This window comes from Lissotriton helveticus, chromosome 9 (assembly GCF_964261635.1).
Source record: "Lissotriton helveticus chromosome 9, aLisHel1.1, whole genome shotgun sequence".
In the NCBI taxonomy this organism is placed as follows: Eukaryota; Metazoa; Chordata; class Amphibia; order Caudata; family Salamandridae; genus Lissotriton; species Lissotriton helveticus.
In genome coordinates this window covers 925,147,671-925,173,781 of record NC_136070.1, presented here as the reverse complement: position 1 = coordinate 925,173,781, position 26,111 = coordinate 925,147,671, and the positions used below count along the sequence as shown (strand labels likewise).

At 43.5% G+C, this 26,111-nt stretch overlaps 1 protein-coding gene across 2 annotated transcripts in view; it reads right to left on the bottom strand.

Annotated features, from left to right (window-relative positions):
- LOC144782009 (synaptosomal-associated protein 25-like) overlaps positions 1–26,111 on the bottom strand; it is a 445,013-nt gene that overhangs the window by 99,347 nt on the left and 319,555 nt on the right. For both annotated transcript variants that reach the window (XM_078661116.1, XM_078661117.1), the window contains exons 3-4: positions 21,243–21,284; positions 20,397–20,445 (exon numbers count right to left, since the gene is read on the bottom strand). In XM_078661116.1, coding sequence (XP_078517242.1) covers positions 20,397–20,445; positions 21,243–21,284 — 91 coding nt within the window. The remainder of the gene's footprint in view (positions 1–20,396; positions 20,446–21,242; positions 21,285–26,111) is intronic.

Sequence of the window (26,111 nt, the reverse complement as noted above, 5' to 3'; positions counted from 1 at the left end):
TTAAGGGATCACTCACTATTTGCAAAATTAGAAAAATGTGTATTTAATGCCTCTAAGGTGGAATTTCTTGGCTATTGTTTATCACCTGAGGGAATTCATATGGATCCTAAAAAGGTTGAAGCAATCTTAACCTGGCCAATTCCAGTATCTATTAAGGACACTCAAAGAATTTTAGGATTCGCCAATTTTTATAGGCGATTCATTTCCAAATTTTCTGAAATTGTTACTCCCATTACTCAGTTGCTTAAGAAGGGGAGAGTTTTCTCTTGGACAGACGAGGCAGATCAAGCCTTTTCTTTATTGAAAAAGGCTTTTACCACAGCTCCAATTTTAGTTCATCCTGATCCAGCTAGGCCATTTTATGTCGAAGCAGATGCTTCACAGACGGCTATTGGTGGTGTGTTGCTTCAAAAGGATTCAAATTCTGGTCATTTACACACGATTGCTTTCTTTTCTAGGAAGCTTTTGTTAGCGGAGCAGAATTATACTATTGCTGAACGGGAACTTTTAGCTATTAAGGATGTGTTTCAAGAATGGCGACACCATCTTTTGGGGGCTAAACATACTATCACAGTATTTTCTGATCATAAGAACTTACAATTTTATTCCACAGTAAAGGCCTTTACTCCCAGACAGATGAGATGGTTACAGTTTTTTAGTGAATTTGATTTCTTAATTACGTATCGACCGGGAAATAAGCAATTATTGTCCGACACTCTTTCACGGTTGGTTTGTGAGAAAGACCTGATTTCTGTAAAAGAACCACCTAGTGTTTTGCCTAAAGAGAAGATAGCTGCTGCGATTCATTCTGATAATTTCTTGGATTCTATTAAAGGAGAGTTAAAAACAAGAAATATTCATGAATGGTTATCCAAGAAAGGGAATTCTATTAGAGAGGGTCTGTTCTATCACAATAACAATTTGTTTATTCCCACCAAAAGTTTGCAAGTTAAAGTTATGCAATGGAATCATGATTTGGCAATTGCCGCTCATCCTGGTATTAATAAAACTTTGGATTTATGTCAACGTCATTTTTGGTGGGAAAAGATGATTTCAGCAATTCAGCAGTTTGTGAAGGCTTGTCCAGTTTGTTCAAGACAAAAAGCTTTACATGCGGTTCCAATGGGGTTGCTTCATCCTATGACAATTGCTCCTCAACCTTGGCACACAATTAGTTTAGATTTCATTACTGATCTTCCTAATTCTAATGGTTACACTACAGTTCTTGTGGTAGTTGATTTATTATCTAAGATGGGACATTTTATTCCTCTACACAGAATTCCTACTGCTGCAGAATTCAGTACTGTGTTTTTATCAAATCTTGTCAAACTTCATGGGCTTCCCTCAAAGATTATTTCAGATAGAGGCCCTCAATTTATATCTAAATTTTGGTCACAGATCAGTAAACAACTTGGAATTGAGTTAGCCTTGTCTTCTTCTTTTCATCCACAGACCGATGGGCAAACAGAAAGGGTTAATCAACATGTGGAACAGGGTTTACGATGTTTGTTAACTACTTCTTTGAGTCATTGGGATGAAGTTCTACCCTGGGCTGAGTTTTCTTATAATAACACCACACATTCTGCCTTAGGGTGTTCTCCTTTTTACTTCCTCACTGGTCAACATCCTAGGTCACTTCCTGTTCTTTTACCTGAAGAACAACAGTTTATGCCTGCTGTTACAGATAGGCTGACATCATTAATGGATATTCAAGAGCGGGCTAGGAAGCAGTGGATTAAAAGTAAGATAACTATGAAGAGAATTGCTGATTCTCATCGTAAATCTTCTCCTCTGTACAAGGAAGGTCAATTTGTTTGGTTGTCAACTAGAAATATTCAATTAGAGGGTCCTAGTAAGTTGAAACCTAGGTATTTGGGTCCTTTTCAAATGGAGAAAATTTTGAATCCTGTTTCAGTAAAATTAGTTTTGCCTGATGAATATAACATTCACCCTGTTTTTCATGTATCCCTTTTGAAACCTTTTGAACCTACTACTCGACCTGATAATCCTCCACCACCTGTGATTATTGGGAATCATGTTGAATATGAGGTTAAATCCATTTTAGATTCAAAGAGAGTTCGGGGCACCTTGTTCTATTTGGTTGATTGGAAGGGTTATGATCCTTCTGAGAGATCTTGGGAACCTGAAAGAAATGTTCATGCCCCTAGGCTTGTTAGGTCTTTTCATGCCTTGCATCCTGACAAACCTCGACCTGTAAGACGACCTTTGGGGGGAGGAACTGTTAGGGGTGCTACCGGTCGTCTTATGTAAATTCAGACTTAAACAAGTCTCAGAGTTTATCCTGGGAATCTAAAAGTCAATTTGGGTTTGTAAGTAATCTTGGAATTGAGATTGTAATGTTTAATTCTCAGTTAAATCAATATTGTTGTGGGTTTTGGGAATTGCTTTAGTCAATGCTTGTTTGATGCTATTCTAGTGAGAGAGTCGTCTGGTTAAACTGAATAGAATGTGAGCTCCTTAAGAGACAGGCTCGCGCCAGCTCTCGTGACATTTATCTTTTCATGAAAGGGCTCGTGCAGGGTCTCGAGGCAGAGGCTATAAATAGGAGCCTCTGTCAACGGCTCAATGCTTCGTCTCATGTTGTGCCTGATGAGAGCTTCCGTTCTGTTCCTTGCGTAGGTGCGTAACGCATCTCCTTGAATTACCCGTTTCCCAGTTATTTAAAGAAATTCCCTTTCCCTAACCTAATTAATCCTTAGACCCACGCGGTGCCCCAAAGCTTCAGCGGATTGAGCACAGCTGATCTGAGACCCGCCGAAGTGGAAGAACCGAGCCCTTCGCTTCCGTGGCTGCCGGGAGGTTGTTTATTCAGCTTCTCTCGGAAGGCAGTTCGAGACTCCTGCTCGTCGTGTGTCACCTTCAAAAGGACAGTAAGACTTTGGTTTTTTAAGCAACGATAAAACTAGCAGACAATTGCGTTTCAAGTTAAATAACTTCAACTAAGGCAAGAGCCTACGTAGCTGAGGACTATGTTAATAGACCAGTCGGGTTGAGGAAAGAAACAAGCCTTGGTAAAGGCAAAAGACTTTTTCTGGAAAATAGCACAATGTGTAAAAAACCTTGTAAATAGGGAATTCAAAAACTATTTGTTAAAAAGGATTATTTGTCAGGAAGTCAGTTGGGAATGAATATTTACCAATAGCAATTGTTAAATAGATATAGGTTGCTATTTTTTCTATCTTTCCACTGCAGAAATTCCTGAATAGAAAAACTTCAGAAGTCACAGGTACGCTCTTGGCATGCATTACTTCAGTTAAGTTTTAATTAACCAATTAACTCAGTTTAAGGTGGTTAAATTAAACTGATAACTTGTGAAATTAATTTGAAGGCGACTTGAGACAGAGTCAGCGCATTACAGCTTCTGATTAAGTGCGAGCAAAGGCCTATCAAATCTATGGTCAGTAAACAGGAGTATTAATCAAATTTTGTGATTAAAAGTTAACTGTTTGGGTAATTACCTTATAATATCGCACTACAGAATTGCGTGGAACCTGTGCTGCGCATCTTTTAAGAAAAGGTCAACGGCCTGGAGCACTTTCTAGAGAGACAACAACTGAAGATCTCTTATTTATATGTTGTTAGTTTCTCTGTCCACCTCCCCTTTCCCTTTGGGAAAAGTTGACTCAGTCAGCGTGTAAATTCCTGATTGGGTTGGTTGATCCTTGAGGGAGTTGGGAGTTTGCAGCTTAAAGAGGAAACGTCAGAAGGGTCTCTCAGGAATTCTCAACACGGTCCACTAGGTATACCAGGAGCAACGTGGCCGGTTCTAACCAGCTACACACCACATCCAGACATTGAAAAAATGTCGGTACCAGAACTTTTAGTCCAGCTAAAAGTACTAATTAAAATACATAGACAATTAGTTCAATATGTAATGCGGACTTCAACAGTCCAACCAGCTATTAACATTCCACAGCTGACCCCTCATCAGGGGAATACAAACAAAATTACACCACAGAACATACAATCATGTCTGGGTAAAGTACCCATAAAACGGGAACAAATTCCATTCTGGTTAGCACAAAAAATCACTCAAATAGAGGCAGTATTTCCGGATACTACCCCTACTGAGAAACACAGAATTCTGACTATCTGTCTTCCAATGGGGATTGCACCACATGTAGAGGACTGTGATACTTGGGGCACAGTCTTTGCTTCCATTTACACAAAAACACATGGTGTTCCGTCCATGGCGGTAATACCCGATGTGCTAAGACAGATTCAAAATGAATACGGTCCAGAACCTGCTTTAACTCTGGGTATGAAATTACTAAAAGACTTCAAGCAGGTCTCGGCTATATTATTAGCCAACATAAAAGGAGAAGCAGCATCTGTGGCAATCCGCCAGAAATTGAAAGAAACAGATATAGCAGAACAACCATTTGAACTTGCCAGAATCATAGAAAAATCCTATGAAGAACTAGGAAGAGATAGTTTGGGTGGGAAACCAGTAAAACCCCAACTAACTGAAAATCCTGAAAAGATATTTATTAAAAATAATATAAACACTCCAAAAAAGAGCTGGGATGGAAATAAACAATCCACTGCCAAACAAAAAAGATTCCAGTCCAGAGGAAGGTCTCCTCGGCGGAGAGAAAGATCTCCGAACCAAGGACACAAGTCTCCCCAGAGGGAGCCCTCTGAGAAAAGATATAACCTTAGAAATAGGGATAATCTAAAGAAACCTGATAGATATCAAGATATTGATGAATTTGAATTTAAAATATTTATTAAGCGCAGCATTCACCAGCGGTTTCTTGGCGCTATGGAGGGCAGGGTACCAATGGGGGAGAATGGCCACCGTACCAAGGACTGGTGGACCTAAAAGAGTAGTGAGAGCATATCACAAAGGAAAGGCCTGTTTAAAAAGAAAAGTTTTGAGGTCTTTCCGAAAAGGAAGATAATGTGTTGCCAGTCTTAGGTGGTCCGGTAGAGAGTTCCAAAAGGTGGGTGCCAACGTAGAAAAGTTCGACCCACCCCACTTCTTGCGATTAAATCGGGGGACCACCAACAAGGACTGGGAAGAAGAGCGAAGCTCTCGGGTGGGGGTATACTCCCTGATCATGGAAGAAATGAAGGCGGGAGCCGAGCCCCGCCGTGAGTGAAAAACCATGCACCCCAACTTAAACAAGGCCCTCTCTTTAACAGGCAACCAATGGAGTGCCTTAAGAATAGGAGTGCAGTGATGCGAACGAGAAAGGCCATGAATAAGTTGGGCTGCCTGGTTTTGAACCAACTTAAGTTTCCGTAGGCTATACGCAGGAATGCCATTGTACAGGGCATTTGCGTAGTCCAGCCGGGAAACAACAAGAGCGGACATAATCAGCTTGAGTGCCAAAGGAGAAAAAAAACGAGAAACAGTGCGAATTGTGCGAAGAGTGAGAAAGCAAGAAGAAACGACATGACTAACTTGTGAGTGAAGAGTGAGTTGATTATTGAGTTTGACACCTAATGTCTTAACTGAGGCAGAAGGAGAAGGAGGGTGCCCAAAAGAAGAAGGCCAAAATAGAGAGTTCCAGGGACTGGAGCAACCACCCGTGAGGACCAACTCGGTCTTGTCCGGGTTCAACTTTAGGTTGTTGTGGTTCATCCAGTCCCTGATGAAGACCATAACTGACTGAAAATTAGAAATAGAATGAGGAGAGGAAGAGAGATTAAAGATAAGCTGGAGGTCATCCGCATAATTAAAAACGGTGACTTCCAGCTGCTGAAGAGCAAAAATCAAAGGACAGATATAGAGATTAAACAAGAGAGGGGAAAGAGAAGAACCCTGAGGGACACCACAAGTGACGGGTAATGAGGTAGCCGAAAAGTCTCCCAGCCGGACCGCCTGGGTGCGGTCCCTTAAAAAGGAGGAGACCCAGACCAAGGCCGAGCCCCCGATTCCCGCCGCTCCCACATGGACAACAAGATGGAATGGTCCACCGTGTCGAAGGCGGCGGAGAGGTCGAGGAGCACCAGGGCCTGGTGATGGTTTTGGTCTGCTCCCTCCCTAAGATTGTTAAGGACCGACACCACAACGGACTCAGTGGAGTGTCTAGGTCGAAATCCTGCTTGTCAGGGCGCTAAGCCGCCATTATCCTCAATGAAGGAGCTGAAAACCGTTGTTACATGCCGCTCCAGCACCTTGCCCAAATAGGGCAGCAGCGAAATTGGACGATAATTGGCTGGAGCGGATGGATCAGCCCCCGTTTTCTTGAGGATAGGCACTATAGTGGCGGATTTTAGGGAAGGAGTCACCACCCCTTGTGTCAAAGAATTGTTAAGGAAAATAAGAGGGGGCAAGGGACAGGCTGTATAAATATGTTTGAGGATGCGGGCTGGACAAACATCCGTCGGAGAACCCGATTTCACTTTTGGGAGAATGGCCAGAAACGCATCCTCAGTGAGCGGTGGAATAGAAATGAGGGAAGACCGGGCAGTAGGGGGGGAAGGATCAACAAAGGCAGGAGAAGGAGGAGGAATATTTAGTTTAATGTTGGTTATTTTATCCAAAAAATAAGAGTTAAGGGAATCACATAACTGTTGAGTGGGCAATGGTTTGAGGGATGCCCTGTCCGAATAGGCCAGGTCATGGACTATGGAGAAGATCTCTGTGGGTTTATTTTCTGCCACCAAAATTTTGGCGGAAAAGTAAGCAGTCTTTACCTCGAGTATAGCTCTCTTATACTCTCCCAGGAGGATGGTATAGCTGACTTTCAGTGTAGGACAGTAGTCCCTTCTCCACAGCCTCTCCGCTCGCCTAAGAGCAAGCTTCTTCTCCTTTAACTCCTCGTTGAACCAACGATTAGATTCGTTGGGACGTCTGGTTGATATCCGACGTAAGGGAGCTACCAAGTCGCATCCCTTGGCGAGCCAGGTATTGAGGGTAGCGGCTTGGGATGAGGAGGAGAGGCCTGTCAACTTAGGCGAGGAGTCCCGTAAGGAGGATGACAAGGACTAGAGGTCAACACGTCCCCAGTTACGTGCCCAGGTGTTTTTGGCTAGTGGGACTTTCACCACTGACCTATAAAAGAGGGAAAAAGCAACTAAAAAGTGATCCGACCACGGACAAGGGGAAACAGAGATGGGTGAGATAGAGCAATTGAGGGACCAAACCTGGTCCAACACATGGCCATGTTTGTGTGTAGGAACCTGGACGTGGGAAACCAAGTTCAAGGCTAAAAGCAGTTCAGAGAACTGTTTGGAAGAGGCACATTCTTGGGCGTCCGTAGGCCAGTAATTAAAGTCCCCAAGTACAAGGACCGAGGTATGATTGACCACCAAGGTGGCCAAAAGATCCTGAATGGAGGGCAAGAATAAAGGTGAATGTTGGGGCGGACGATATACCAATAAACAGGTAAGAGGGGGAGATAAAGTAGGGAAAGAAGCTACAAGATGGTCTGTGGGCGTAAACGGGGATGATGGGAGAAGTTGCATATTAAGGTCAGACCGGGCAATAATAGCCACTCCACCCCCCACTTTGCCAACTGGGCGATCTGAGCGTAGGGCAACATAGGATGGGGGAAGGGTAGCCAATAGAGAGGGCAGGGACGACTCGCTAAACCAAGTCTCGGTCAGGAATAATATATCTGGCTTCTGTACCTCAAGCGGGACAAAGAGGTCCGGACAATGCCTAACCGCCGACCTCGTGTTAAGTATGAGAATGGATAAAGGGCGGAATGGCGAGGCGTTTAGGCCAGGAAGCAGCTGAATCGGGCAACTAATAGAAGGAGCCGGGTGGACAGAAACTGGCTCGTGGATAGAGGGGCATAAACCAATAGATGCGATATCAGCAATAGTAGCATCCGCCAGGGGCCACTGGCCCTGTAATGCCACGAGGTCATTGGCAGAATAAATGTGTCGGCGGGCATAAGGACGTGCCCCTAGCCCCGTCTGGCCGCGGACGGGCGCAGACGGGCTTGCCTTAGGCGCGCCATCGGCGCGCCCGCTGCGCTCGTCCGCTGCGCCTCCGAAAACACATTGCCAATTAAAGGCTTTCCCACGCGAGCACTGGACCGCTAACTCCGGTCAGGCTCGTGGGACACCCCTCCCCAAGATGGCGGCTCGCCCTCTCCTCTCGGCCCCGAGAGACCGGCTGGAATTCACGAGGGAGGGCAATGGAGGAGCGGGGGTGTTAGTGGGACCCTGCACAACAAAAGCAGGTTAGTGCACTTTAAAATGACAATTTCGGCAAGTTCGCCGATTTTAAAAAAAAGTACAGTGGAATAAAAACACACATTCCCACCACGTAGCAGCTCTCCAGCACAGTGACCGGGACCCTCCAAACCGACCCCAGGCGCTGCCACCAGCCTGAGAATCAGCTCGGAGCCCCTGGTCAGTTGGTCCAATTGAAGGCTTTCCCACGCGAGCACTGGACCGCTAACTCCGGTCAGGCTCGTGGGACACCCCTCCCCAAGATGGCGGCTCGCCCTCTTCTCTCGGCCCCGAGAGACCGGCTGGAATTCAGGAGGGAGGGCAATGGAGGAGCGGGGGTGTTAGTGGGACCCTGCACAACAAAAGCAGGTTAGTGCACTTTAAAATGACAATTTCTGCAAGTTCGCCGATTTTTAAAAAAAGTACAGTGGAATAAAAACACACACTCCCACCACGTAGCAGCTCTCTAGCACAGTGACCGGGACCCTCCAAACCGACCCCAGGCGCTGCCACCAGCCTGAGATTGATACACGTCCCTCTCGATCTTTTCAGACTTCCTCGCAGAAATCGGAAAGAAGAGGACGGTCAGAACACAGGGAAGAGCACGTCAAGTCCAAAGACAAAAGAACCTGCTCATCAAAGTAAAAAATTACAATTTCCAAAAAAGAAGGTAGCCAGTATTAAAATAGTTAAACATGCCGAGGATACTGAGGACACAACTGAAAAAGGGAGAGTGGGCCCAGACAGTGCTAGACAGCGCAGCAGAAGTGACCATAGCTCGCAAGATCCTGATGAATCATCTGGAGACAGTGGACACGAATGAATACATTCAAGTGGAAACTGCAGACAGCAGAGTTAGCAAACCTCATAAAATATACGAGATAACATTACGTATAGAGGGAGATAAGACTAGGAAACTAAGGGGTCTATTTTGGGATAACCTTTCCAAAGGCTATGATATCCTTTTAGCTGAGAATGACTGGCCACCAGAGTTTGTCAGGGAGTGCCCTCATGGCGAAGAAATGATTATGCCTGCCTTCTCAAATCACATTCCAATTCATAAAAAATACACACTTGCAAGAAAGTGGGCAGTAGCCCAAGCTCCTGCATTATATAAAAATCATGTAGGATGGGATGAGGACTCTCCTCCTCACAAAATCCAGTTAAAATGTCAACCAACTGCACAAAGGCAGTACCCAATTAAGCAAGAAACTAAAAAACAGGTCAGGGAGATCTTAGATCAACTTGAATACCAGAGGGTGATTGAAACATGCACCTCACAAATGAACAATCCTTTGTTTCCTGTTTCCAAGCCAGATGATTCATATCGTCTAGTTTTGGACTACAGACACCTTAACTCATGTTGCAAAACTTTTGCAGTATAAAACTCACACAGTGCAGCACTAATGAATAACATCGTGCGCAAAAAATACAAAACAACATTAGACATCTCTAATGGATTCTTTTGTCAAAACATTGCACCTGAAAGCAGGTATTTGACCGCTTTCTCAATAATGGGTTCGCAGAAAATTTCTGTCGACTCCCACAGGGGTTCAAGAATAGCCCAGGATTATTCTCACCAAGAGTAACAGAGTTACTACAAATGTATGATGATGAGGCATTATCTTATGTCGATGACATCTATCTAACAGATGATGACTTGGATACTCACTTGAAAAGAGTGAACACCATAATACTTGGGGTCGCAGCAGAGGGTTACAAATTCAACTTTAAAAAGTCACGAATTGCCCATCTAACTGTCCTGTTTTTAGGATATGAATTATCAAGTGAAGGCAAAAGCCGAGCAGACAATTTCTTAGAGAAGTGAGCTGTACTCCAAGCACCAAAAACGCTGAAGAACTTACAATCAATACTAGGTTTCCTTAATTTCGGAAGAACTTACATTCTAAATTATGCAGAGAGGGTTAAACCTCTCTATGAATTAATAAAACCTGATTTTAAACCAATCAATTGGACTCAAAAACACAAAGAAATTTTGAGATCATTGCAAACAGACATGTTAGCAAAAACAAAATTGCAAACTCGCGATAACACATGCAACCTTGTAATCCTCGTCATCCCAGGAAGATGCGGATTCACGTACCTGACCTCTAATGAAGGAGAAAAGGCACCAATAGCTTACAAATCACATTTGTACACAAAAGCTGAATTGAAATTTAGTTCAACGGAAAAAATTCTAACTGCGGTTCAGACTGCTGTAGCAAAAGAAAGAACTCTAGCACAAGGTAAACGAATAATAATCGTTACACCAGTACCAGCCCTAGAAGCGGTAACAAAGGCAAGCATTCCGAATGCTAAAGCGCTACATTCGAGATGGATCCAATGGGTTAATTCTCTTGTTGCAACAGACGTAGTTTACGAATTTGATCCTAATTTGAAAACACAAGAATTTCTACAATATGAATATGAATGTCCTCTGCCGACCGAAATCCTGCCTCTAGAACACTACGGCTGTATAATATATACAGACGGATCAGCACAACCCGCAGTTGGGGGTAAGCAGGCTTACAGTGCTGCGTGCGCGATTGTTAAAGGTCGTTGGCACGAAGGAAAATTTAGACCACTTGTCACTAAAACACATTCTCTAGGAGATTGTACAGCTCAGCGAGCTGAACTACTAGCATTTAAGATGGCACTTGAAAATACCGATCGCGAATTCCCCACACTAATAGTGTGCGATTCATATTACTGCGTCCAGTCTTATAATGAATACTTGCAGAACTGGGTTCAAAACGGTTTCAAAGACGCAAAAGGTGGCACAATCAAGCATAAAACGCTTTGGGAACAAGTAGTTCTTTTACAGAAAGAACTACAAAAGACTCATGTGATCCATGCACTGAGTCATCAACGTGATGGCGTTCACGTTGCGGGGAATTCATTGGCTGATGAGGCCGCGAAAGCAGCTGTGCAAACCGCTTCCGTAGCTGCTATCACCCGGTCAAAAACAAAAATAGACAGCGATATATTGCAAGCTGTCAGTGCTACGGTAAAAGATGATATGATATCACTCCCGAAAGGCTTTCCAGTAAAGTACTCATACATAACTGATGCAAATAATGTTCCATTTGATCGAATCCCTGGAGTGGGGGATAGGGCAATTCCAAACATGGAACACAGGTTAGGACTAATTACAGCGGCACACGAAGGGCTTGCTTCTGCACACGCTGGTGTTTCCGCCACAGTATTGTTATTAAAACAGAGATATTGGTGGCCACGCATGAGAAAACAAACTAGGAAGTATGTTCTAGAATGTGAAATATGCCAAAGAATGAAAGTATCAACAGTGAAACGACCAGCACAGACGCCCCTTCTAATCTCAGATAAACCCTTAGCATGTGTTTACCTGGACCACTGTGGTCCCTTACAAAGGGATGGCAACTATAAATATATCATGGTAGCAGTGGATTCCTGCACGAGATTCATTTGGATGTGGCACCAGCGCTCGGCTGACGCCAGAACTGTTATGAAAGATTTGCGAGTCTATATCGGCACATACGCAATTGGCATGCTACATTCTGACCAGGGTCCTCCTTTTAGCTCTCGAGCTTATAAGGAGGCCATGACCAGCATGGGCATTGCATTGCGGTACTCTTGTCCCTTCCATCCTGAGGGAAACGGGATTGTGGAAAGAAAAAACCGAGACATAAAGCAATCTATAACGGCGAGGGTATTAGGTTCGGGTGATGGGTGGGTCCAACATTTAACAAGTGTCCAACGGAGTCTTAACAATCTGCCAAGAAATTCTCTAAAATGTTTCAGTCCGTATGAACTATTGTTCTGTACTAGAATGCATATTCAGGACTTAGATAGTCAGACTTCAGTGGTAGAAGAAAAATGCTTTGGTATCAAAGATCGTTTGGCTATTTTACAGGACTTAAATGAAACAAGAAAAGACCTGAGCAACGTAAAGCTAAAACAGCAGCCAACAGCCACTGAAGATAAACCACCTGTCCCAGCAAGGCCTGTCTGGATTCCAAAGATTGGGGATCTGGTCAGAGAGAAGATCGCGGTGAAGAAGGAATTTGGGCCTTCTTACAGAAAAGCAGTACCTGTCTTAGCTGTCAACGGAACAAGATCAGTTGTACTACCGCCCCATGCTGGTAAAAAGGAGAACCGAGTTGTATCCATCGACCTGGTAAAACCACAATCATGTGGCCAATAATAAGTAGTAGGCCCAGTGGATTACCAAAAAATAGCAGAACACCAAAGTTTGCTACAATACAAGAGGTTCAAACTGAGAGACTAATCACATTTGATAAACCTACAGTGAATCAAAAAGGACTATGCAACAAAGCCATGGAACTTATGCCTCTTAAAACCCAAATTGCAACAGTTCGTCAAGAAACACCTGTCTACAACGATGTAGCCACAGACTATGCTAATGAAACAAAGAAAATTCCAAAAGCAAATAAAAATCCAGAAGCGATTCCAACAATTGAAAGAACTGCATCAGGCTACTTCATCAATTTCGATGACTTTTCTGAGGATCCAAGCGAGCCTGAAGAACAACCAACAACAAAATCTTTTAAAGACAAAGTAAATGAACTATTTCATCAACTCAAAGAAACCTATCTGATTTATCCATGGATTGAATTTTGGATTGTGTTAGGTGTACTTTTCCTCCTGCTTTGGCTCATCATGGTTCTTTGTTTGGGAAAATTCATTGAGGGAAAATATAGTACAATGGACACAGCAAGTCAGAACATCAACTTGGTCCTAAAGCCACACAAGTCATCTCACATCGAGAAAAGAGAACTATCATCCGTGAATGTCACATCCAATCCAATACCCGGTGGGGTAGCTTGGGACAAAACAGATTACGAAATCTATGGCCCGGTCGAGCTCTTGAAATATCCACACCAGTTTAAGGTTTCATTAAGTGACTTTGTAAAACCGAGCACATTCTCTGATGATTGGGACTTTGAAAGTATTAATGATATGATGTCAGATTTAGTAATGTCAGCAAAATTTACAGAACATGATTACTTGCAGGGTTCATCTAACTATGAACAAATGTATTGCTACAACCACTTTGCACATCACTAGTTGCATAAATCTGCTGAGCCTAGAAATGTTTTTAATTATAATCAATGGGAACATTGTGCAACTCCACCAAAAGGCAGTTCAAAAACATTTTATGAGAAATTCCCAAACTTCTCAGGGTTTAACACAAGTGATGCAGAAACATTTTGTTTCAAACTGTTAAATAGGACAGGAATGAAAACAATGCTGACAAACACTAAATTGATTTATTCAGAAGCATTTTTTGAAAAAATGACTACATTTGGGTTTGATTTTTGGAAAAACAACATTGAAACAAAAAACATCTGGGGTACCAAAGATTGGCAGGTCTGAGGTATAGAATCATTATTTAAAGCCTGCATGATCCCAGAACAAATTATATTCTTGAATGACACCATTCAACAGACAACCTGTCTTGGCCTAGCCTAAATTAAAGACTTAAACAAACCGTCTATTCCAAAGCCAACACCTGACAGTAATAGCACTACAGATGTTGAGATAGACGTATCACATATTTTTAACCAAAACAGAACACATCCTGATTGGAAAAAATGGTTGATCTGGCCCACAGACACAAATAACTGTCAAGATAGATTCCTGAACAAAATACAGGGGTTCAAATTGACCAGGCCAGACCCTAGGTACTCCCAGAGACAACATCCAGGGATAGTTACAACATACAGTGTAGGAAAACTCTGCCTCGAATGGCTACAGAAATCCACACTGGCAGAAATTAAGCAACACTTAACTTTACTTAAAGACGGTGCTGACTTGCGTGATTTCATAATGGGACCACGCAAACAGCGCCAAAAACGTTTCATAGCGGCCGGTATATACGCAGCTTACAACGAAGCTTGGAAAGAAACGCAAATTGAACCAGCAGAAAAAATACGGGAAATTGACCGTATTAATTTGGAAAAATCACTTTCTGTTGTGGACAATGGGTTAATGACTCTGTCTTCCAGAATATATTCACTGGACAGTATTGTATCATCTGCTATAGATATAATAGAGCAGGACTTACTAATGTTACAACACGGTCAGTCCCAATTACGTTCTATTGTACAGCTTGGCTGGACGTTACAAAATCTGCGTTCAGGCTACGTGCCTTGGCGTTTAATCAACACAACGTCATTATTCTCTATCTTTAACCTTACTGATATACAAATCATCTTGGCACAGAAAGGAGCGGAATATACAATTCTGAGCATTGAAAAACTTGAGAGATTGCCATTGACAATGTCAGAACGACCTGTCATTGAATGGATAATACACGGAATAATAACAATTCCGATAACAACTTTCCAATTTAAATACTGTCAAGAATATATACCAGCAGGCCAGTATGAAAGGTTGGGTAAAGGGTACATTAAGTCATCATGGAAATTACCTTACACACACACATGTTATAGTGAAAAGGAACAGAATGTATTTCTTAGTGGTAACAATTGTAAAAGATCACTAAGTGGTATACTTCTGTGTCAGGGTATTAACCTGCATGGGGCCTGTGAGGGGACTTCAAATAACCTTTCATGTCACCAGCATGGCACACCTGCAGCACGAATACAGCAATTCTTTAGACGGCTTTCTAACGGGAGCTATATTCTAATAGTGGACCACAGATGTTATGGCATGGTGCCAGGAAAAGCTTATCTCGTGAGCGTTAGTTCCATGGTCACTTGCTGTATGCAAATATTGTATCCAAACAGCACTCCAGACAGGGTGGCAAAAATGTGGCCCTTTCTGAATATCTCTTCTATTCGAATTGATACTTTAAGCAGAATGAAGTCTGTTCTTCTACAGACAACTGTCAGACAACTGTGCCCTTGACGTCATCAAAAGAAACGTATGATCTGCAAGTTGCAAGGACAACGGCAGAGATACATACACTTTTATCAACAAATTGCCCCCTGCATTTCGCAGAAATGTTAAGCCAAATCCTAAATATGTCTGTTACCAGCGGTATCCCACATATATTTAAGACAATTTTTTCGGGACTGTTAACACCCTTCACAACAGTTCTGGGCATTTTTCCTAATTTTGTCCATTCTGTCTTTGGTGGCCTACCACTCCTGTTGGGACTCGTAGCAGGCATTTTATTTTTGATATTTCTGCTTTGTTATGGCAAGCCAAATCGCAGACAAGACTCCTGCAACGATGGAAGAAACGATCCTAGCTATACGCTATCGGGACCGCATAGCTAAATTCCTTGGATTAGCCCGGCTAAGAGATCTGAATATGACCTGGTTTCTTTCATTCAGACCCATCTGGCAGAATTGTATCTTACCTGTGCTTCGATGTATGCTATGCGGAGAAGAATGCGTGTTGGACGTCTGTCTTACACTACAATCAGCAGTACCATTGGATACAGATACTTTGCTAAGTCCTGTAACGGCTCATGCATCGTGTTGTCCCCAGCGGTTACCAATCCTGTTGACGGCATTCGTTGAGACTTCACCACTGCGATTAGAGGGTAGTGAAGTACGAGATGAGAGCAACATCACCCAGGTACGACCTTCTGTGAGCATTGCTGATCAAGACATCGATGATAGCAATCATTCTCACGACTGCACAGTTGCGGCATTTTCCAACTTGGTCGAACTTTCACCTGAAGCGGTAAACCACTTTTTTGAAAGTCTGTCTGAAATGATGTTCTCCCCTGAACAGAAAGAATAACTTTTAAGCAAACAAGCACACAGCGTTCCATGAACTCTGAATTCGGCCTTCGGCTTTGTTAAACAGGAAGCTACTGAAAATATTTGGAACTATTTTTGCCCTGAAAACAAAAAAAACAATTCTTCATCTCCCCTTCCAAAATATATACCTTTTTTTGGCACTTGTACTCTGCTTAAAGTAGAACTATTCTTAGAGAACAGAGCTTCTATTTTTAGGAACTCTAGAGACAATATATTACCTCAGCCTCTAGCATAATTACAAATAACTGTACTTATATGTGATGGAATGGTCTCGCACTTCTTTTCTGTATTAAGAGTCATTTCATGTGTAATTTTCGCATTATCATTCAGCTGATAAATATACGCAATCCTTTTTTAATGAATGATTACACTGCTTGAAAAGCGTACAGTACCTATAATCATTTTCATGTATTTCGCATACACCATTTCAAATGCAAAAATGTATTTTGGGGTGGGTTGGTATACACATGCACCTTTTAAATGTTTACTATTGCTTAAGTTTTAGTAATGATGGACATTCATTCGTCGAGTGGGTGTAGTGTTTTTATCTAGGAACCTGAATCGATATTCCTATTTTATGCCCTTGTCCGGTTATAATCAATAATATCCATACAACGGCATAATAATCATATCCATAATTCAGTCGTAGCACATGCTGTCACATTAAGCAAGGCTACTTCTCCGGCCCCCTAGAAAGCACACCGAGTTCTCTAAACAAAACCAAGCCTCCAGCAACCTGGGAAATCCCCCTTGCTTTTGTTTTGATTTCGTCCTAGAACTCCTGTAAAGCAGTGTAAGAACGGCCAGTTCTTAGTGACATCTTTATTGACGTCTTATGTCCAACCTTACGTCAAACCCAGGCACCTTTCAGGTATAAATATACCAACATTGCCTTAAGCAAACACACGGTGGTGATTTTGGAGCAGAGCAGCTATCTACTTGCCCGAGAGCCCAGCTGATGCGAGAGCCCACGGACGCTGCCCCTCCTCTTTGACGCACTGAGAGAGACGCTGTCTTTTCTCCTGCTGAGAAATCCAGCTCCGGTGTTTCCAGATACCTTCGCGGGTAACTGGGATATCGAGTCCTGAGAAAGAGATACAAGACCTCCTGCTTTCTAATTACCCAGGTACGGAGCTGACTAAACCCTTAAAGAGAATTCTTGAGTCAGATTCTTGGCAAAACAAACTTAACTTAAACTGCTACTTATTTACTCCTTCCCACGTATTAGGCTTAGGTCAGGTACACCGGGGTAGGCGTATTTAGAAGCATCAGTTGAGTACGTTAGTCAATGTATATATGTATATATCTATTTTAAAGTATCATATGGCAAAGAAACCATATCAATGCTTTTACAGTATTATTTTATAATCCTCCTTTTACTGTTCGCACTTTACTTTACCATGAGTATTACAATCGTGGCAATTCATTTCTCTTGTATGAGGAAGAAGACTGCTCAATAAATTACACCTTTTTATTGAAAACGCCCGTCTCTCTTTTCTCTGCATTCTGGTGAAACTAAGTACGCACATTTGACTGAGTGAAATAGCTGTCTATTGTTTTCACACGACTCTAGAGATACACTGTTATTCAGGGAGAGCAAAGTTGTCATGTTTTATGGTTGTCAGAAGCTAAACCCTTCTTGTCTATCCAGGGAGGTTAAACTCCTCCTCGTTTATTCGAGAAAGTTTCTAGTGACCTCTGAGCTAGCTGGCAAACCTTAAGTCTAATATAGTCAGTAGAGACCTAGATAACCTCAGTCCTATGTCTACACTGCTGAATATATTATTCCAAAGCGCAGAGCCTATTGGGAATATAGGAACTACACTACAATACAATGCAGCTTGGGTTTAGCGTGTGTAACACGTTTGTGACTTATGAAGTGCGCGACCTGTGCCAGTGAAACAAACAACGGACTCAGGGGCAAAAAAGCTCATGTGACGAGTAAACGTGGTGGCCATCTTAGAGTGGAGAATGAAAGACAAAATAATGGAAAGATCGACTGAGAATGTGGTGGGGATACTACTAAGAAATGAATCGCACAACTCTTCACCTAGAACCTGTGAGTGAAGAAACACTCAAAACATACTAAGGATAGTTGAACACGGCCTGAAAGGCATGGAATTGGGCGACAAACTCAGGAACAAATATGGCGGTCACTTCATGGTGACAAAGTTTCTAAAATCGAAAAAAAGGCAGATGTGTGACCTCACATAAAAGTATAGGGAGAACCCTGTTTCATTACGGAACGAAAAGGGATGTTCTGACAAGTAAACAGCATAAGAAGACTGCTGGCAGTGCCAAAATGATAGACAGAGGTGTTCTGCCCCATCGTACTGCGACATGCTCGAACCATAATCCAGACACAAAATCATCTTAGTGTATCAGAATAGTAAGAAGTAATGTCCTATGTGAAAGTTAGTAGTTATGAGTAGTCAGAATGTACGTCATCCTATTCTGTGTGGGGACACATTTGGACCACAAAATCAAGATACAGATACATGTTAACATTAAGGAAAACATAAAAAACAGTCCATGTCTATTTTGTCGTTTAGACAAAATAGATGTTGCGTGTCCAGTTTCCTGATCCCAAAAAAATCTATTGAAGTAACGATCTTGTAAGATCTTGGCCAGGAATGGGTGTCACAGTCTCAATGACCTGGAATTTGATATAAGCAATTGTGTGTCTAGCCTCTGTCCAATGTACTGCGAGACTGCGTGTTTTGTTCTTGGTTATAATGGTACTCCTGTATTCTGAGATTCGTTTTTAATTTTTCTCCCAGTTTTAACGACATAGAGCAGTCCACAAGGACACTTAATGCCATAGATCACATTTTTGAAATTGCAGTCGGAAGGGTGTCTTAGTAAGATGGTTTCTCTTGTCATGGGATGCTGATCTTAGAAATCTGTTTCGTTATGTAGTATCTCCCATCTGTCATTGAGGATTTTCTTGATGAGTGCAGTGCGAAGAGATGTGATCGCACTACACTCATGACTAAACAACCAAAAAAAACCAACTGCGTTTATTAGACTACAAAACAGAAAGTTGATTGAAAGGAGATTAATACTCCCTGCACATTGTGTTTATGGCATTTTGTTTGTTAGCTTCTTTGTCATTTGTAGATTTCAGCGCCCGAAGAAGGGCCGCCTGGCCCGAAATGCATTGGACTTGGATGTTCAACAGAGAAATGCAATAGATTTCTAGAAGACATGTATTTTCTCTGTTAACAGAATAAATCATGTTTAAATTTCTTATGTATAAGAGTTTTTGCTTTTGTTAGAGTTCATGTTTATGCCAATGAAGATTTGTTCATAATATGCACATTTAAGTTGAAATAAGTGTTGTTAGATGTTTAATTGGTGGCATTGTCCCACAGCAACAGTGCACAATGGTCAAGTCCAAAGACTTGAGTTATGTTCGCACAGTAATGTTGACATATCAGACAGCATGTCCACCACTGTAGCACGCTAAGTTATAGCGAAGATAAAGTTTAGATTAGTATTCAATTCAACACAAGGAGTAGTCCACTTTCCAAACATAGATTACGGTTTACTTCGCCATATCCATTGCCCAAACTTAACTTATGTGCAGAGTACCTAAGATACATTCTGTGTGTTACTGTTTTGATGCTCCGTGCCCATGGTCACGTATCTTAAGCGTAAATGAAGTACCCTTAAAATTTGTCTGTACGGTGTTTTACTATTTTGTTTCAGCGTACCCATGAACCACACTTATTTGAATGCGTAAGGTAGCACAGACTATTAAATACATTCTCTGTGTTTCTATTTTTACACCAATGGGTTAATGACTGCTGGTGTTGCTGAAGTGCCGTTATTTCTTTGCTGCACAGTTTATTATTGAACACCCAAGATCACATGCCTGCTGGTATATATGAAGTGGTCTTTATCTGTTTTTGCATTCAGTGTTTCTGTACTGAGAGTTTTACGTCTGTGGTCCCATATATGTCCTCGTGCTTTCACCACTCCGTTACTATTCCGCTGTTTTATTTCCCCAAGCTTTCCTCACTCGTTTATGCTCTTCTCACATGTCAGCCTGCAACACACATTTATAGTGAACCCCTGCTTGCTTTCTTCACGTGCTGTATCACTGATATGCTAGTGTATTAAGTCAAATTCTTTGCAATCTTGTGTTAAGATGTGATTATGCACATTTGCCATTTGGAGCAGGATTTGTGCATATTTGTAAAGCCTGGCGGGGTATCTAACTCATACCTCACTTTATTGCTGGTGTAAACAAAGAAGAAATCTAGCATGTTCAAGGTAGGCAGCAAATGTCTCTGGATTTTTCTCACCCGACTATTCAATTTGTCGTGTAAATCAGGTCTGCCCTTCTAAATCAATATTGAAGACGATAATCACCAGCCCTCCTGTGCCCTGCCTCCTCAATATTTTCCCTGGAAGGTTTGCTGCTTTCTGCACTTTCTAAGGGCCTCCTGTGGTCTGATGTCGAAATGATTTCAGTCACCTGGCCACTTCCCTTACCTCCTTGCTCATCCAGCATGACAAGTGTCCGGATTCCGGCATCTTTACTCTGTTATTGGAGATAGGAGATAAAAAAAAAAGTCAGAGAGTGCATCATATATCACACTTGGTGACTCCTGCAATCTGGAAATCAAAGCCCTAACAGCGGCAAGTATGAGGGAGCTCAGCTAGTGTTCCAATGTCAGTGTGTCTGCATCCTCTAGACAGTACTGTATGTAGTCAAGGCGGGAGTCCCTCAATTTAGGAAGTATCTCCAAACAACGCTCTGCCAGCATGGAGGAGTCTGGTATGAAGTGTTTGGCACTTTCAGTGCTCTAGGTATTTATCCATCTGTGGCAGTAGATACGTCTACCAAAATTGCACACGGGCAGTAAAAGGAGCCACCAACTCAGTTCCATGAGTATCAACAGACTCCAGCAGTGCGAATTTCACCAAATATTACTTTGTCCAGGCTACGGGACCTCATAAGATTTATTTCTGCCCATGGGTATGCTGAAAGTGATAAAGCGTTACAGGCATCTGGCAGTGTAAGGAAACCCTCATCACTGGCCAATCAGTGCTGGGAAGCCATAGGTGCTTGAGGAGTCTCCCTGTACTCCTGAGGATACACCCATGTGAACTACACGTCGGTGGTAGTTTTGAAGACAATGTAAAGTGTCCTATTATTTTATACTTATATCTGTGGTGAACCAGGAGAATTATCACTAATTTGTGCATTCAATGTCGCTTTTGCATTAGGAAAGTGCACCACTTTTGATAGAACATCTCTAAACTAGCACACACACACACACACACACACATACCTAAATAACATGCAGGGATCACTGAGCATTTGTGGCCACTTACCTCTTCAACCAGCTGTACCATCCGCCGTGTGCTTTCCAGAGACTAGAGAAACAAAAAGGAAACGAAGCACATTAGGATGTCTCTGAAGAGGAATCATCCCCATCTTTATTTATTTTCTTAACATTTTCATTTACAACAAGTAAACAACATACATATGCTCACAGAGCGTAAGTGTGATCTTGTCATATACCACTCAAGGGTATAAGATTTGTGAAAGCAGCTGTCTACACAAGAGAGTGACAGAGGCCGGTCCATCCACACCTCACCAGATAAAAGTTGCAAATGTGTGGCTCTCCAGAGACAAATACACTACCCCTTCAAGCATGATTCCACATGTGAGCAGTGTCATATAATGTGTATGAAATCCACCCCCCTCAAGCTGCATCTGAAACAGTATTCCAACCTGTTTGGCATATGCCCCTTAATCTTACTGGTGATAGGCTTGCATGGTGCAATACATAAAAGTGTGCTAGTATTATGTGTGCATTAATGGACCCTCCCTGAACCAGTGCACGTCACCCCCCTCCACTGCGTATCTGTCAACGGGTCCGCTATTTCCCCCTCCCAGCGTTGGCACACAAGGAGCTCTGTCTTTTGTCTATCTTGCTTAAGGGGGTGTAAGGGCAGGATACCAAGGGCCTGAGATATTCCATATTCAATAGTGCATAGCTAAGCTATTTAATGTCCTTCCCGCTAACCTATGGAAATGCCCAGATTTCCTATTATTTTGGAAATCAATAAAGGCCTGGCTTTTCAATCAATAAAGAGAGATCATATCTGCATCATCTTCTCCTCTCTGATTAGTACGGCAGAAGCGCAAAGACGCCTCATGGCATTCAAGCTCTATATAAAATTATAAATCAATTCAAATCTAGTGTGTGCGAGGTGTTTGAAGTGTTCGGGAAATCTGCCTAAATTTCCCTAGCTGTCTTTGTTAGTTTAGTAAACTTCAAAAAACGTTCCAGGCCCATTGCAAAACACTCGAGCTTCTTGAATGTAATGTAGCAATTTCCCGAATAGAAATCTTTGAGTGTGTCACACCCTCCCTCTCTCCATGCTGCTGTAGTCATGTTCTTGTCAATATCCATAAAGGGCCACCATAGCGGCAGCTGTCAAGAAAAGGAGGGTTTGCGCATCACTACTTTTATCGCTCTCTCCCATGCGCCGCCAACCAGACCACATGTGGGCCACGCTTGTCAAGCTGCGAGCCTGCCATCAGGGATTTCGGGAAATGCTCCATTCCCGGAGTGCCTGCCAGCAAGCGCTTCATCCAGTTATCACCCTCTGCGCACCAGCATGTTCTAGTTGCGCCGCTGATAGTAGAGCTCAAGGTACGGAAGTCTCAGTCCCCTGCCCTTCATATCTCACTTAAGAGTCCTACCCTACTTCTATTACCAGCCCATATGTGTGATTAGCCGGAGGTCAAGCTGCTTAAACGTGCTCCTTGATATCTTGCACTGCATGTTTTGAAGTGAACCTAGGCAGGGCCACCATTTTCGAGATTGGGATTCTACTAACAATCGTCAAGAGCAGTTTATTCCAAAAGGTCATTGAATTCTACAGGACCATTGCCACCCGCTGCAAGCTACAGGTGTATTGATTCTCGGCCGTACTTGCAATTTGTATCCCCAGATAGCAGAACCCGTTCATTTCCAACCGCAGCCCTATATTTAGTAGTGCATCTTATGACTTCTTGGTCAATCTGGCATCAGCTCCATTTTCATATATCAGGAGAACAAATTATCTTAAGTGGATACAGAGGGGACTGTTTATCATCCTCTATCGATTGTTAGCATGTTGCAAGTCATCAGTATGGCAGGACCCAAAAAGGGTCCTCTTGTCGTCATGAGTACATACAAAGACAAATAAGAAAAATAGAAGCCAATAATTACAAGAAAGAAAATTAAAGACATTCAAACAAAATAAGAGGATTGATTTAGATACTCTGAAATTAATCACTGAAGGTTGGCAGATATCTGCATCGGAGACATCGACTATAATCTCAGCTATAGAATGACCCCTTTTTAATAATTTACTAAAACAGAAGCAAGCATTCAAGGTATCAATAGAATGAATAGTACAGCAGGCACTTAACTAAGTATATACAACTTATACTAGAACTATCGATAGCTCCACTTAATTGCTTAATGCAATTCTGAGAGCAAAAGGTAAACGACAAACATGTAGAATTAAATGAGCACTGCGGACGCTGAAGACTGGCTAGAGGTGATGGGCTTGGACGGCAGTCAGGAGGCGTCCCAGGAAGCGGAGGCAAGGACGTCGGAAAGGAACCCGAGAGGTAGCCGCTGCTCCTCGTCTGGATCCGGAAAGGGAAATGCTGAGCGCGGCCCGTCGCGGAACCATCAGAGGGACGGAAAACGGGAGGCCATCTCACTCGCCGGCACCTTCAGGGAGGACCTCGCGAAAATAACCACAGACTCTGACGATACCACGGGACATTCAGACTCTGACAACAGCGTGCTGCTCTTTCCTACAATCACACCTAGAGCCGCGGACGACCTCATAGACAGCTGACCTGTCGGGTGACATCCCGAATCGACTCCTCTGCAGCAGTTAATGCACGGTATCCTTTTCTGTTATATCTAGGCCCCGGGTGCCGGACCCCGATTGGGTATCGGTGTATGCGGGAGGTGGGTGAGATGAATGATGAGCAGACAATGACTCACTCCCCAATGCACACCACATCCTCTGGAATTGACACTGTACTGAGTGCCTCGGGGTGCGGCTCGAGGCCACCTATTGCCAATCATACAAGCTCTGTCTGTAATCACATTGAACTTTCCTTTAAGCATTAAGTGCCCGGCTGGGCCACCGTTGAGCCGGTAGAGACCGGAACTGGTAACAAAATGACTACATGTGTGCTGGACCAACCCCCCCATGGCGAATGCACAAATATTTGGTTCTCTATGTTACTATTGTTAAAGTTGGGCTCGGCTATGTTCTATGGCTGCGCCAAGTTTGTTTTAGAAATGTTACTAGTCTTTATAGGTGCACTTTCCTGGGTTCAGCTCCCCGGTGCTCTCGACACACGACCACCCCCGGGAATGGTTCTACCACCCACTGATCATGGCTGAACAATCTGGAATGTACAAGGTTACCACCTGGAATGTGCGAGGGCTGGGGGCAGTGCAGAAAAGACACAGGGTCCACTCCTACCTCCTTAGACAGCAGACACAAATCGCCTTCTTACAAGAAACACACCTCACGGTCTCTGAAGCTCAGAAGTTACGGAAGAAATGGAGAGGGACTATATATTCTACGTCATACTCAGCATTTTCTAGGGGAGCCACTATCTGGGTGCGACACGGGACACCATTTACTGCAATAGAAAGGAAAGTGGATGAGCAGGGCAGATATATCCTGGTTAAAGGTGCCCTAGATGGCAAGTTGATTGTCCTGGGCTGCATTTACGCCCCGAATTACGATCAGGAACTATTCCTACAGAGGGTCGGGAGAGCACTCTCCCCGTGGGCAGATATTCCCTGGGTGCTCGGGGGGGACTGGAACGCTGTGCTGGATCTGGCCCTGGACAGATCACATCCACCCCTACAGGCTGCCAGCGCTACTAAGCTTACTGACACATTCAGGGCATGGGTGGATGGCTGGAGACTCAGCGATGTATGGCGGGAGGTACACCCCACACACAAAGAATACTCCTTCTACTCCCCCGTACACGACTTGCACACACGTATCGACAGACTCCTATGCTCCCATACGCTGGTCCCACTGATGAGCGCCCCAGAATACTTACCAAAGACCTTCTTGGACCATAGGCCCCTCAAATGTACTATCTCCTGGGGCAGAGTCCCGACTCCAGTCCCTACATGGCGACTCAACCCCCAGCACTTGGAAGACGGCCCATTCAAAGCAACTCTTTCAGAGGCCCTGACACAGTACTGGGAGGTTAACTGGGATACTGCCTCTTCCAACTTGGTAGTCTGGGATGCGATGAAAGTGGTTGTGCGGGGAGTGGCGATTGGGAAGTTGGTGGGCGCTAGGCAAGAGATCCACCGGAAATTGTGTGAGGTGGAGGATCGACTAGCGGAGCTTGAACGGGAGGCAGTGGAGGACCCGGGGAAAAAACAGGCTCTACAGGAACAACATATTTTACATGCTGAGACGTTAGAAACACTGCGCACCATTGATTGCCAGGCCTATTTACAACGACAACACACGGAGGCGGACCGTTCTGGGGCGCTGCTAGCCCGCTTAGCACGCGACAAGCCGGACGCCCCAGTCATTACCCAAATCCGTAACCAAGTGGGCGACCTAGTGGACACACAATGTGACATCAACCGGGCATTCCACGACCACTTACAGGCTCTGTATGCCCGAACTGGGACGGAAGATCCTACACATATAACTGATTTCATGCGGGACCTCCCCTTCCCCCAACTGACAGCAGAGGTACAAAAATCAATGGAGGGCCCCATCACCCAACACAAAATACGTGCTGCGATCAAACACTTAAACAGAAACAAGACTCCGGGCATGGATGGACTCCCGGTGGAGTTCTATTCAACTTATGCCGACACATTAGTACCGGTTCTGGAACGAATTTATAGGGAGGCCTTTGAGAGGGGCCATCTGCCGCACACAACCATGTAGCCCATAGTGATTTCTATCCCTAAGCCGGATAGGGACACTCTGGAGATTGCGAATTATAGGCCTTTATCCATGTTGGCCACAGAATATAAAGTCCTGAGCAAAGCTATTGCCCTACGTGTCCAGCCCCATCTGACGACACTTATACACTGCAACCAGTGTGGATTCCTCCCGGGGCGCAGTACCTCCCTCAACACGAGACGCCTGCACGCTATCATGACAGCGTCATCGGCCGAGCTGGCG